The 14,098-nt window shown below is 38.4% G+C and overlaps 1 protein-coding gene across 1 annotated transcript; it reads right to left on the bottom strand.

The window, feature by feature from the left end:
• Positions 1-10,785: 10,785 nt before the first annotated feature.
• LOC148013415 (uncharacterized) lies at positions 10,786-13,155 on the bottom strand. Its single transcript, XM_087667889.1, has 3 exons — positions 12,914-13,155; positions 11,618-12,811; positions 10,786-11,031 (listed from the first exon to the last, which is right to left on the bottom strand). The coding sequence occupies exons 1-3, from the start codon at positions 13,133-13,135 to the stop codon at positions 10,786-10,788; spliced, it is 1,662 nt and encodes a 553-aa protein (XP_087524015.1). The 5' UTR covers positions 13,136-13,155.
• Between the last annotated feature and the right edge of the window lie 943 nt (positions 13,156-14,098).

Here is a 14,098-nt window from a genome sequence, read left to right as displayed (position 1 = left end):
AGCAAGAATGGACAATGCACTCACCGTAAAGGCTCGAAGGGTTTGGCAGCTCCTCTTCACGACGACGGCTCCTCTTCGCCCTCCATATATCTCCTCCTCTTCTTCGCGAATGGCAACGGCGGTGAGAAGCCTTCTTTCTCTCTTTCTCTCCCTCTCAAATGCAAGATGTTCACTCTTCCTCTCGCTCTCCCTTTCGCTCTCTCTTTCGTGAATGCGTGCAAAATGACGTGCTCGGGTTTCGGCCCGCGTTTTTTTATCTAGGTACCATCGCTATTTGCGTCGCTATTAACATCGCAAATGCGACGCTGATAGCAATACAAATAGCAATACCGCTATTTCTCGTCGCAAATGGCCGTCGTTATATCCTCATATCCTTGTAGTGTGAGCTTCTTCCGTTTGCTACGTGCAAACCACGCATCCGTTGCTCGCAACAGTGGTATCAGAGCCCAACTACCTCTTGGGCTTCCAATCGCCTACCCTCTGGCATGAAGGCGAGCTCTACAGTCCGTCTCATCGCGAACCAACTACACGGCTGGATTCCCAGGCCTTCAAAAACCCCCAACCCCTCTATCACAGTCAAGAAATTCTATTATTTTCTCAGACATTGAAGAATACCCACTCCCACATCATGGCGCCATGTTTCGTGAAGAACTGGAGCTTCAATGTGATTAGCAAGCTTAATTAAAGCCTAATTAAAAGCTTTGCTTAAGCTTAAAGCTTAAGCTCAATTTTGATTTCATTGGGGGGGTTGTTTTTTGCCGTCACAACAACATCCACGATGTCATCTTGTCCTAAATCATCAAGTTTTTTTTAAAGGCTTAAAGCCTTACTAAGCAAATTACATTACCTCTTTTATCACTTACATAATCAACTTTATCTTCTCTTACTCTGTGTCATATATAGATCACAGTTGACTATCTCTTTCATAGAAGCAGTTCTCGCGCAGTTCTTTCCAGCTTCATAAATTTCACAAAATTTTCATAAAAATTCATGCCTTTCTTGCCTACTTCCATCCATAATTTCTTCTCCAAAGGCCGCTTAAAATTTTGGTCTTACACACCAAATTCTTCAATGACAAGCAAGGTGTCTTTTTAAGGCATCCTAAATCTCTGGATTTCTCCATCAAGCAATCATGTCACACGAAGGGCCATCTGACACTACCAATTTCGACTCTGTATCACTGCTTCCTAAGCCAACCCTGGAGCAGCGTATGGATTTAATATCCATGTAACTTGAAGAAGAGCATCAACACCGCGTACAACTGGAGAAAGAACTGAAGTCCCTCAAGCGTCTTGCCATTGAAATCTCTACCAACGACAACAACCTAGTTCGCACCATCAACGCTTCTTTGGATATCCACGCTAGTCGAAAGGAGTTCAAGATACGTAAGCGTACATTCAAATTTAATTCTTTTGATGGTCTTAAAGATCGTCACAAAATTCTGTCATGGTTAAGTCAGCTCGAAGCTTATTTTGACAATGAGAAATACTCAAAAAGTGATAAAATTAAATGTACATCTCAATATTTTATTGAGGAAGTTGCATTATGGTGGGATGCCACGCATAAAAGCGTTGATCGTCCTCTCACATGTAATGACTTTCGCATGAAGGTTCTTGTAAAGTTTCTCCCTACACAATTCGAGCTTCGCATGCAACAACAATGGGACCTATTTATGCAATGAGAACGTAAGCCTATCCCTCAATACACAGAAAGATTTTGGAGCACTCTATTGTAGCTCCAAATGGTGGAGCTAGTGCCCGAGTCTACCTTCAAGAGAAAGTATATGTCCGACTTAATTCCATCCATCCAAGCCAAAGTCAACATGTTCAAGCCCAATAATCTAGATGAAGCCATATCAGTAGCTCATGACGCTGAAAAGAAGCAGTCTAAAGACCGAAGGCAATTTCCGACATCCAACGGTAACAACATGGATAACAAATTCGTTTTAATTCTTTCCGTAACTACAATTCTCAACATGAAAAGAATCGTTTTAACCGACGGCCATGGATGCAAAATGTTCTTAATAATCATGGTCAATCAGTTTCCAATTCTAAACCTCCCAATCCACCTTCAAATTTGCCTTAATCTGGTGAACCCAAAAGTGTTAACCCAAGTATCTCCAATGCCATTTTCAAAAATGTAATTTGTTATAATTGTAAACATCTTGGGCGTATTGCGAGTCATTGTACCATGGGCAATACCCGTGATTGGAAGAAACCCAAGACGCATCTGAATTTTCTTGGAGCTGAAAAATCCCACGAAGACCTGGCTAACAAACCTGAAGACCTTGCTGGTAAAAATTCTATGCATGTCTTATTAAAGATGCAGTGTAAAATCAATAATAATGATGTAACTATTTTGCATGACAATGGAAGTACTCATGATTTTGTTTCAAAAAAAGTAGTTAGAAATTTACAACTTAAAACTGTTCCATGTGCCTATAAAATTAAGGCTGCATTTCTAGGACAACGATATAATGGTACTAAATAAGTTTATAATTTAGAAATTAGTATTGGATATTATAAGGAAAAGAGAAAAATTTTAGTAGTACCTTTGCAATTTGCTGACTAATTCTAGGAATGCCATGGCATCACCAATTCAACCCCAATATAGATGAGAACACATACTCAATGCACATTGAGCACAAAGGTTAAAAAAATTTACTCGAATGGTTAACAAAATCTGAATTATTTTCAATTATTAGTCATACATAGGCGAAGCGAGCTTTATCAAAAGTTTTCTTAGTATGGATTAATGGAGTTGATGTTACAAAAACTAAACTAACTCCAAAGCAACATTTTATTGCTAAATTTTTTGATTGTTTTTCTAATGATTTACCTTTACAACTTCCTCCATCACGACCCGAAGACCACCAAATTGATTTGCTTCCTGGTAGTCAATCACCTTGCAAAGCTCCCTATCACCAAAACCAATTAGAACAGAAAGAGATTCAGAAGCAAATTGAAGAACTTCTAAGTAGAAAATTAATTCGTCCAAGTAGTTCGCCTTTTGAAGCTCTTGTATTATTAGTTAAAAAGAAAAATCAAACTTATCACATGTGTATAGATTATAGAGCACTTAATAAAATAACGATTAAAAATAGGTATCCAATGCCTAGAGTAGACGACCTTCTAGATAAATTACAAGGAGTAACATTATTTAGTAAAATTTATTTAAAATCAGGATATCAACAAGTTTGTATGTCTACTCCTGACATTTTTAAGACAGATTTACATACACAATTTGGACATTATGAATTTTTAGTAATGCCCTTTGGACTTATTAACGCAGCAGCTACATTTAGTAGAATGATGAATAAAATATTTTTTGCATTTTCAACATTGTGTAATAGTCTTTTTCGATGACATTCTTATTTTCAGCAAAACTGAAAAAGAACACGAAGAACATTTATCTTTAGTGTTTAGTTTATTAAAATAAAACCATCTATATGCTAACCCTGACAAAAGTTATTTCTTTCAATCTGAAATAGAATATTTAGGTCATATCGTGTTTGCCAAAGGCATACACGTAGATCCATGTAAAATTGAAGCAATTAAGTCTTGGCCAACACCTAAAAATGTACATGAAGTTCGTTCATTTCTAGGACTAGCTAGCTTTTATTAAAAATTTATTAGAAACTTTTCATTGCTTGCTTTACGATTAACTCTTTTGTTAAAGAAAGGTCTTGTTTATCGTTGGGGCGACAGCCAACAACGATCGTTTGAAATACTTAAGCATGCACTCACACACGCACTAGTTTTGTAGTTACCTGATTTCAATCGACCATTCTTTCTTGTGGTTACTGATACAAGTGGTTCTGATATCGGTGCAATATTGATACAAGACAATCACTCTATAGCATACTCTAGTTGTAAACTGAAACCTTCTGAAGTTAAATATAGTACATATGGCAAAGAATTATTAGCTGTAGTTCATGCATTGCGCATATGGAAGCACTATTTAATGGGTTCAGAGTTTATGATTAAAACCGATCAGCAGAGTATTAAACATTTATTGTCACAACCACAAATATCCGATAGACACATTCAGTGGGCATCATTTATTCAATCCTTTCATCCACTCATTCAATATCAACCATGTAAGGAAAATGTAGTAGTCGATGCACTTAGCCATAGGCCATCATTAAACAATATTTCTATCATTTCTGCTTCTTCGTTAGACACAATGAAAATACTTATCTTCAAGATCCCGAATTTCATAATGTTTGGGTAAATTTATCTAACAATCAATGGATCCCTACTAATAACTTTTCTGTTTCCGATGGTTTTCTATTTTATGAAAAAAGGTTATGTATTACTAATCCTTTTCCTCATTTCATTATGCACGAAGTACACGAGCCTCCTTATATGGGACATCGTGGTATTATCTCCACACTTAGAAATTTACACGAAGATTTTTTTTAGCCAAATATGCAATGTGATGTCTCTAATTTTGTTTCTGAATGTATTGTATGTCAACGCATAAAAAGATGTCATGGTAAGTCTTATGGTTTATTACTTCCATTATCTATCCCTAATTCACCTTTGGAGCATATTTCTATGGACTCCATTATAGGTTTACCACAAACTTCTTCACATAATAATATGATATGGACCATAGTTGATAGATTTAGTAAACAGGCTTACTTCATTGCTTGTAAAAAGACCTTAAGTGTTGCACAAGCCGCTAACTTATTTCTCAAGCATATTTTTATGCACCATGGATTGTCGAAAATTATTGTGTCTGACCGAGATTCTTGATTCTGTAATAATTTTTGGATTACATTGTTTACTAACTTAGGAACTAAGATTGATTTTAGCTCTGCATTTCATCCAGAGACTTACAGTGAAACAGAGGCCACAAATAGCACAATTTTGGATTTAATCCATGCTTACACAATTTCTTCTCCAGCCACATGGGATAATCATTTTTTGCACCTTCTATAGTTTGCTTACAATAATACCACTCACTCTGCTACACAAAAGGCACCTTTTGAAATTGTTTATGGTCACAAATTGCCAACTCCCGCAATTCGTCTAACACAGAAAATACCTTCTGTTGATGATTTGATTCAAAATCATTCAAGTATTTATGAGCAAGTTAAACAAATGCTAGCAAAGGCCCAACAATCATATGTGAAACAAGCAAATAAAGAGGCAAGCCATGATCTATAAAGAAGGAGATTATGATTGGTTACATATTGAAAAATGTAGACTCCATAGTGTAGAAAAGAACCCGAATGTAAAATTAGCTCCTCGTTTCTATGAACCTTTTAAAATTATCCATTGTATTAATCCTAATGCTTATAAATTAGAGTTACCTCATCATTGAAAAATACACAACACTTTTCACATTACTCTTTTGCGTCCCTTTAAAGGTTCTCTCCTTGTTCAGCCTATTTATGACTCACCACCCTTGATTGCAGATGACCATGAAATCCTAATCCCTGAAACAATTATTGATGTTGACTATATGACCACTAGAACTAGAAATACTTATCCTCGTTATCTTGTCAAATTCCACAATCACCCTGTTGAGGAAGCTCAATGGATGCATGCTCATGATTTGCAATCTTTTTCCAATTTATTGTCTCCACATCCAGCCAATAGCAATTGAGGACAATTGCTATCCCACCCTGAGAGTATGTTGCCAGGTGGCACCTACGCAAAGGGATGAGCGTCTTAAATGATTCTCGTTTGTGTGTACATTGGTGGGATGAGCGCCTTAAATGGTTCTCCCTCAATGCGGGGCACGTTCCTAAGAATTCTCTTAGGTGGAAGGTCGATGGAGACGCCTATCCTTTTTGGACGTCGATGTAAGTGTGAACGTGGGTAATACCATTTTATCCACACGAGTATTAACGTCTTCATGAATTAATTATTGTATGGAATTTCAAAATTAATTGATTTATGTGGCTAGCTGTAATTATTCAATTGGTTATTATTCTAACATGATTTTTTGAATTTTTGGTAGCTGATATATAGAGCAAGGTGAATTGGAAAGGCACGCCACACGCAAGCATTTTAAAGATTATTTCCTCATGAATTTATTTGAAAATTATTGGATTATTGTATTAGATGCACCACTATTTCTTATAAAGCGTGCGCATAGCCTCTATGTAAATATTTATTAGCAAAATAGATTTTTAGAAGATGTGTCTAATAAAATATTAATGGTTCTAGAGAGTTGTGGGATGCACAACTGCTAGAATCCATTAATTCAGGTTACTCTATCTCTTTTCTAGTACACTCAAACTCTTTATGCAAAGAGTGATTGTAAAGGGCCTAAATCTTGGGCAAAGAATATTTCATAATATTATTATAAATACGGCATGAAGGGAGGTGACCACTTCATGCCGAGGGGAGATTGTACCCAATCTTGTGTCGTTTCATCTTACTTTACCTTCTCTTTTAGTCTATTTTTAATTTCTCATGAGTTGTATGCAATTTTACGAGTAAAAGAGAGAAAGAGGACCTTCTTCCATTCGCTACACGCAAACCACGCATCCATTGCTCGTAACATGAAGTGTTGAACATGTTTTATGGACAAACGACACTTTCGTATGATTACCAGCATGTATTGAGTGTAAGAACATGGGACACACTGATTAAGATATGCCACGTGATCTTAGATATCAAGACAATCAGCGTTCTCCATTTGGTCTATGTTACGACAAACACTATGTTTTTGTTTCCCTCATTGACAATCTTCCTTTATTTTAATCTCTCCTTATATTTCTTGATCTCCATTCTTATATTTCCCACTATTCCTCTTCTCTTTCTCCTCTTTATTTCTGATCTCCCCACCCCTCTTTCTCTCTCACTTTCCCTTTCTTTGTTTGCCTCCTTTCATCTCATTGTTTCTCTCTTTCCCCTCTCTCTCTCTCTCTCATTGTTTCTCTCTTTCCCCCCCTCTCTCTAGAGCATCTCTCAACTCCTTAATTTCTCTTTCCTCTATTTTTCTCCCCACCCCACTTTCTCCCCCCTTTCCCTTTCTTTGTTTGCACCCCCTCTCTCTCTCCCATTGTTTCTCTCTCTCTACAATCTCCTATTTCTCTCCATTCATTTTATTTGCCTTTCTCTTTACCTTTATCTATTTTTATATATCCCCCTTGCTATTTCTCTCCCCGCTCGTCTTTCTCTCCCTCTTTCCCTTTCTTTATTTATCTCCCTCCATCTCTCTTTGTCCATTTCTTTTCTCTTCCTATCTCTCTATCTTTATCTATCTCCCTCTCTATTTCTCTCCCCACCCCTCATTCTCTCTCTCTCTCTCATTATTTCTCTCTCCCCCATTTTCCCTCCCCACTCTCACTTCTCTCTCTTCCGTTTCCTCCCTTCTCTCTATTTGTTTCTCTCTATTTGTTTCTCTTTGCATCTCATTATAATCAAAATCAAATATAGAAAATAAAATAAAACAATGACATTGAAAGACTATCTCTCCCCATCTCTCTGTGTCTCTCTTCTTCCTTCCCCTTTCTTTTTCTAACTTTCCATTTGCTCTAATTCTCTCATTGTTTCCCTAATTCTCTCTTTCTCTCTCTCTCTATTTGTTGTTCTCTATCTCTCTCTTTCTATCTCTTTTTCTACCCTTCTATCTCTCTCTTTTCTTTTCACTCACCTTCCTCTCTTTATCTCACCCTTTTTTTCTACCTCTTCCTTCTTTCTCCCTCTCTCTTTCTCATCCCCTCTCTTTCTCTTTCTTTGTTTCCTCTCTCTTTGTTTCTCTCTCCCCCTTGTTTGTCTTACTCATTCTTCTCTCTCCCTTTCTTTGTATCTTTTTTCTCTTTCTCTCTCTTTGTTACCTTTATCTTTTTGTCTCTCTTCCTCTCATGTCCTTCATATCTCATTTCTTTCTTCCTCTCCCCTTTCTCTCTCTCTCTCTCTCTCTCTCTCATTCTCTCTTCCTTTTCACCTCCTCTTCTCCCTCCCTCCTTTCATCTCTTTCTCCCTCTCTTTCAATGCATCTCATTACAAAGAAGAAAAAAAAGAAAATATAAAAATAAAGCAAGAAGAGGCAATATACCTATCTCAAAGGCTCAAATGTGAATTCTTTTCCACCCTCATCGCAGCATCCCTTAATCTCTCTCCCTTGTGCACTTCTCCCTCTTCTTCACATATGGCAGTGGCGGTGGCGATGGTTGTAAGGAGTTCTCTCTCTCTCAACAATGATCTCTCTCGCTTTCTCTTTCACACACACACACACACTCTCTCTCTCTCTCTCTCTCTCTCTCTCAAATGTTTGCAAAAAATGCTACGTTTGAGTTTTTTACACTTTTTTTTCTCAGATTAGCATCGCTAATTAAACTTGTAATGCTAATAGCAAGCTGCTATTTTGCGTCGCAAATCGCTGTCACTATTGCCCCATTCCCTTGTAGTGATTGAAAATATGTAAGGAGATTTCTTGTTGCCTAAACATAGGGCCTCCTTAGGTCAGGGATTTTAGTCACAATAGAGATAAAGACCAAAATAGATTGAAGCCTTACTTATTATGGCTTCTTTATGGAGTCTTGGACACTAAAAATTAATCACCTAGCAACCAAAATAGATTGAAGCCTTACTTATTATGGCTTCTTTATGGAGTCTTGGACACTAAAAATTAATCACCTAGCAACCAAGTGTACCAAGGAGTGAGTCTAACATGGTGAGGGTATTTTCATGTCATATTGTGATTATGGCCAATAAATAGATTGTCTCCTCTTTATTTAGGAAGAACTATCAAGCTCTTTTGTAAAGCAAAAACCTTCCTCTCCTAAAGCTATTTTCATACTACAAATTTGTAAACTAATTCATTTTGAACTAATTTAACTAGAGTTGGTTTCACACTAATAATAAAGTATCGGACTTGGATTTCTTAAACTAGTTATGTTTGAACTTGAAGTGCTTTCATAGTGTAGACCATGAACTAGTTTGGATTGAGCCACTTGGAATAGCTATGTTTACATTGAACTTAAATGGATTTGAGCCATTGCAAAAAACTTAACTTCAAATTGTGCAAAGATTAATCTAATTTTTATAGAGAATTGTTACACACTCTAACAAGACTCTAGAAGACATTACAAATTGTTTTTATTCAACATTTTGTGGTTTGTTTCATGCTAAGAAAATCACAAAAAAGTAGCATGTATCAACAAAGAGTGAAACCATTTTGGCATCAAAATTAGGTTGTGTTTGCATATTGTATTAGCCATTTTTTGGCTATTGTGATGGCACTCAAGTTGAAGCTACATTGTCTTATTGTTTATGTAACTAATACTATTTTGATTACTTGTTGATTTATATATATTTTGCAATTGTAATAGTGTTTGCTTCAAGAAGTGCTTTGTTTAATGTAGAGAAGTTGTATGATACTAACTTCTCATATAGGAAAGAACATATATATAATGTCTTGGTGCAAAAAGCTTGCACACTCTTTATCATTATGTTAATTCTCTCAAAATCAATTCATTTTGCTATAAGAGACACACGTGGTTACATGTATTAGGTTTGGAATAAGTTATGCAATCTCTATGAAAAGTAAAGTACTACATTATAGGAAAAACGAGCTCAAAATAAAATTGGCCCAACTCTTTATTGGACCAATTTAAATTTTATATTATAGTCAAACCTTAATATAATCAATTTTCATTGTAATGTATAATCAATTTTCATTGTAATGTATCAAACCTTGATGTAATTTTATTTTCACTGTAATGTGGATTATGTGCTTTGTCCTGGTGATGCTATACATGAATCCAAGTCAATTTTAGATGTCTTGTGTCAAAAGGAGAAATTAGATTGAGAACCATTGAAAAGGTAGCTATGACTAATTTAAAAGAGGTTGGGATTAATCTTTTGAATAGATTTATTGAGCCACTATTAACTATCTTAGGTATACTCCAATTATGGATAGATGGTACTAAAGATGCAAATACATATCTAGGTGTTGGGCTTAAGTCTTTGGTAAGATTTATTGAGCCACATTTTGAGCAAACTATCCTAAGTAAAATGACATTATGGGTAGATGGTACTAAAGATGCACAAATGTTGCTTTGGATATTCTTCACATATGACATTGGCCATTGAAAGAGAGTTAAAATAGTGTTGGAAAGTGAGGTCCCATTTCTTAAAAGTGCAATTTGAGAGAGAGAGAGAGAGACTTGCTAAGTGGGAGTCTGACAATGACAAAAATTACCATAAACATATTTAGCTAATAATTAGCTACACACACACACACACACACACACACACACACACACACACACACACACACACACACAAAAGGCTACTAAGTGGAAGTCCCATAGTGACAAAAAATTATTCAAATATGTTTAGCTAACAATTACTTTAACTACAAGATCACAAAAGTTCTTTACCTCAAAAAATGTTTAATTGATCATTAGTATAACCACAAGATCATTAAAATTTGTCTAAAAATGTGGAACTAGAGTCATGTCTAAGGATTTGATAAGTGCAATGGCTATCACAAGTTACATTTGTTGGACCAAAATAGTTCCATGCATGCATTTGTGCCTTAAAGAATGTTGTATTCTAAGTTATATGTAAAGTTATAAGAAAAAACACTTATGCATTTGCATGTACCAAAAATACAATGACAAGAATTTTTATATACATGACAACTCAAAATGAGCGATTTAGAGGCTTGGATCAATTAGTAAAGTATAAAGCAATTTTTTCAAGGGAGACCATTTACCGAAAGAAGAATGGCAAAGACGATTATCAAAACAACTTTTTTCCAAGGGAGAACATTACTTTACAACAAAATGAAGAACCAAAAAGGCATGAAGATTCATGAGGTAGAGGTTGTAGCATTAATCCTTTGGATGTAAACATTAAGGTTTTGCTTTGCTACCTGCTCGAATATACACACATCCCACAAATGCAACTCCTTATGTGTCACGAACTCTCTCCATCCATTGGAGAAGGCCTTGTGTCCGTTCCATGTCATCGGCCACTTAGAACCATGCTCATCAATGAGACAAAGTTCACCCTTGCCACGTGGCATGTGGGCCTTGCAAAACTTGGTAGGCAAGGACTTTGTAATACATGCATATATGAAAGATGCAACTTATTGTTAGTCAAGAAATTTGATGATTAGGACTAACGATGCAAATAGTATGATAAGAATTGTAGTAAGAGAACGCTTGACAATTGAAAGTAGAGCTAACATCATGTGGCAAGTCCTTTTGTGTCCTAAGCAAAAGGTGACTATCTTCCTACTTGTGTAAAGGAAGGTAAAAAATAAGGAACCCCTTGATTTTTAGTTTCTAGATAGGTGTGCAAATGTTTGCTTAATGAATGGTGTAGAGTTTAAAAAATTGGGCAAATGTAAAAAAAGAAACCTATCTTTAAACTATTTTTAGGTGAACTTTAGATGAAAATATGCAAAGTTGTATATAAAGTATTTTTTGAGTTTTCAAGCCTAAAATGTTAACCAGGTAACTACGAAAACCTCCATAAATATAACATTTGGGCTAAAATTCACCCCTAATTATTTCCCTAGTGTAAAGTCTAGAGCGAGCTTGTGACTGGCAAAACCCCCAGTACCTCATACTACTCTATCGTCTAGCATGTCCCTACGAGTGGCAAAACCATAAATTCAAGACCCTACCTTCACTTACCATGTGGAAGGGATGGGCAACGTTGGAGTAGCACATGGATTTGATGCATTTGGGGTGGGAGGTAGGCAACCTCTCTGCTCTGCGCATGGCCTGCGTGATGACGACTCGTCGGCCCCTGCCCATACCTGCCGACAGCTCGCTGGGCAGCCGCCCCGACAGAGGCGACACCACCATCATGGCATGGTTGTCAGGATGACCACCGTCCTTACTAGTAGGATCGTCGCCGTCATTGTTATCGTCATCGTTACCATCGGCCTGCTCACCGTTGCCATGTCCATTTAATTTGACCTTCCTTGTTCCCTTTCGAGTTGCCACCAGCTTCGTGGGCTGGGACTTCCTTCTCACGGTGCTGAGTCTCCTGCGTATATCTGCTGGATCCAGCTTCCGCTCCATTAGCTTGGCCATGGCGCAGGAGATCTTAGCTGTTGCCTCTAGGGCGGCTCGCCTCCTCAAGTAAACACTGCCGCCATCAACGACAGGCCGATTAACAAGCTCCCTCGGCTGGAGATCAATACAAGCTCCCTTCTCCTTTTGCCCCCCCTCCTCCTCCTCCTTTCTCTCCTTTTCCTGCTTCTTCTTTTTCATATCAATCTTCCGGAAATCGTTGTGGCTATCACAATCCTGCTGATATTCCTGCACCCCTATGATATTATCGCAGCCGTTATTCCTCCTATCCACCTTAATATTGTGGCAGCCAATATTCCTCCTCCTATCAACCTTAATCTCTTGTCCGAAGCTGGCCTCATCATCGCCTGTCAGGCTCTCGTTCTCACAGTCTTTCACTGCGCGAGGCGGCGGCAGACGTTGAAGGTACAAATGATCGTTATGGCCATTATCATCGTGCGGGACGCGGCTGCGTCTGATGATCCGAACTGCAAGACGAGCAGCTGCAGGTCCCGCGGCTGCCTGACTGCCACAGGAGGCACATTGCGCACAGCCGGCAATTATCCCATTTGCGCCGCCAGCTGCTGCATTATAATAATTTGCTAGCGTGAAGAGGAGCAGATCCCCCACTCGCAATGAATGGCTCCCCGCGAACTCCTTCCACCCCGACGACAGTATGCACCTCCCATGCCCCAGGCCTGATCTCTGGTTCACTTTGACCAACCACAGCTTGCCGCATGGCCCCCGCAGCTCCACGTGGCGCAACTCTACTGGCCGGACGTGCTTCTTCACGAACGCGACAGGCAATTCCTGTACGAGGCAAACATTTTATTCAACAGAGCTGCTGCCGTGGGATGGACGTACTCTAATTAATTAATCACTGATTAATTAAGGAAGGCGATCAGTACTAACCACGATTGGGGTTCTGCCACAGTCGGCCGTCATGGTCGCAGAGACGTACTTGAAGAAGAAAGGGCTTGCTCGGCAATGGCCGATGCAGCGACGGCACGCGCCGACGCTTCTCTCGGACCACAGCCCGTGCAGTTTGTGGCATTTCAACGTGCACCGCAGGCATGCGCCGCTCGCAGCAGCAGCAGAAGACGCAGAATATGATCCGCCATTCATATCATTCATCGCCGGATCGCACACCCCAACCGTATGAATGTGTCACTGATCAGCTTGCTGCTGCATTCCATGACGATGTAATTGACGGGCGGCTGTTTGTGGTTGTGAATGCTTTCACCCCCTGCATGTTTCTCTTGAAGTTACTGTATGGATGATACATACGCGTCATCAATCATCATCATCAATCGCTTAATATAACTAGCAACTAGCAATAGCAATAGCAACAGCAACTAGCAACTAGCAGCAAACAGTGCTAGCTAGCTGTGATATGTACCTCTAGACAACTGCTGATTGATCTGACTCGTGTCGACTGCGCAGCGCCACCTCGGATTCGACCTCTGGTACAAAGAAGCGTGTGTGCATCAGAATTTAGTGCCATTATGATAGTCTTTCACCTTGTGCGAAATTTCTTAACGTTAATTTACGTACTACGTCCTGCGAAATTTCTTAACGTTAATTTACGTACTACGTCCTATGACCGATTTACTTATCAGTTTGTCATGACCCTGGCTCCCCAGAAATACTTAATATGGTACACCGCCATTGTAAGTAGTGTTGAGGATTGTAAGGATGATTTGATCACTTTAATTTGACAAGCTCAAATAATAATGTAGTATAGATATGCCTTGGGAGATGTGATGCATTTGCTCCAAGTTACCAGTATATTCATAAGACTAAAAAAATGAAAATGAAAATGGATGCCATTACGATTTGAAAATTGGACGAAGGGGCTTTTCATCCCCAAGGATGAGATGTCATAAAGCTGCACGATTGGACCATTGACCATTTATAACTCACACATCAGCACCTACCAACAGCTGAGTCCATCCAAGGCATTGGAAAAATGAATCAAATTGATTCTACCCTCCTTCATGCATTCTCAACACTATGGATTTTATTTGTGGTAGGAAAATCCATGATGCTATCCCTAACCTTAGATTTATCATGGATTATGTGATGGTTAGGATGCTA

This window comes from Lygodium microphyllum, chromosome 26, assembly GCF_053477565.2.
Source record: "Lygodium microphyllum isolate KBCC chromosome 26, Lygodium_microphyllum_v1.1.10, whole genome shotgun sequence".
Classification (NCBI taxonomy): domain Eukaryota; kingdom Viridiplantae; phylum Streptophyta; class Polypodiopsida; order Schizaeales; family Lygodiaceae; genus Lygodium; species Lygodium microphyllum.
The sequence above is the reverse complement of the archived record's forward strand: the minus strand, read 5'-3'. Positions and strand labels throughout refer to the sequence as shown.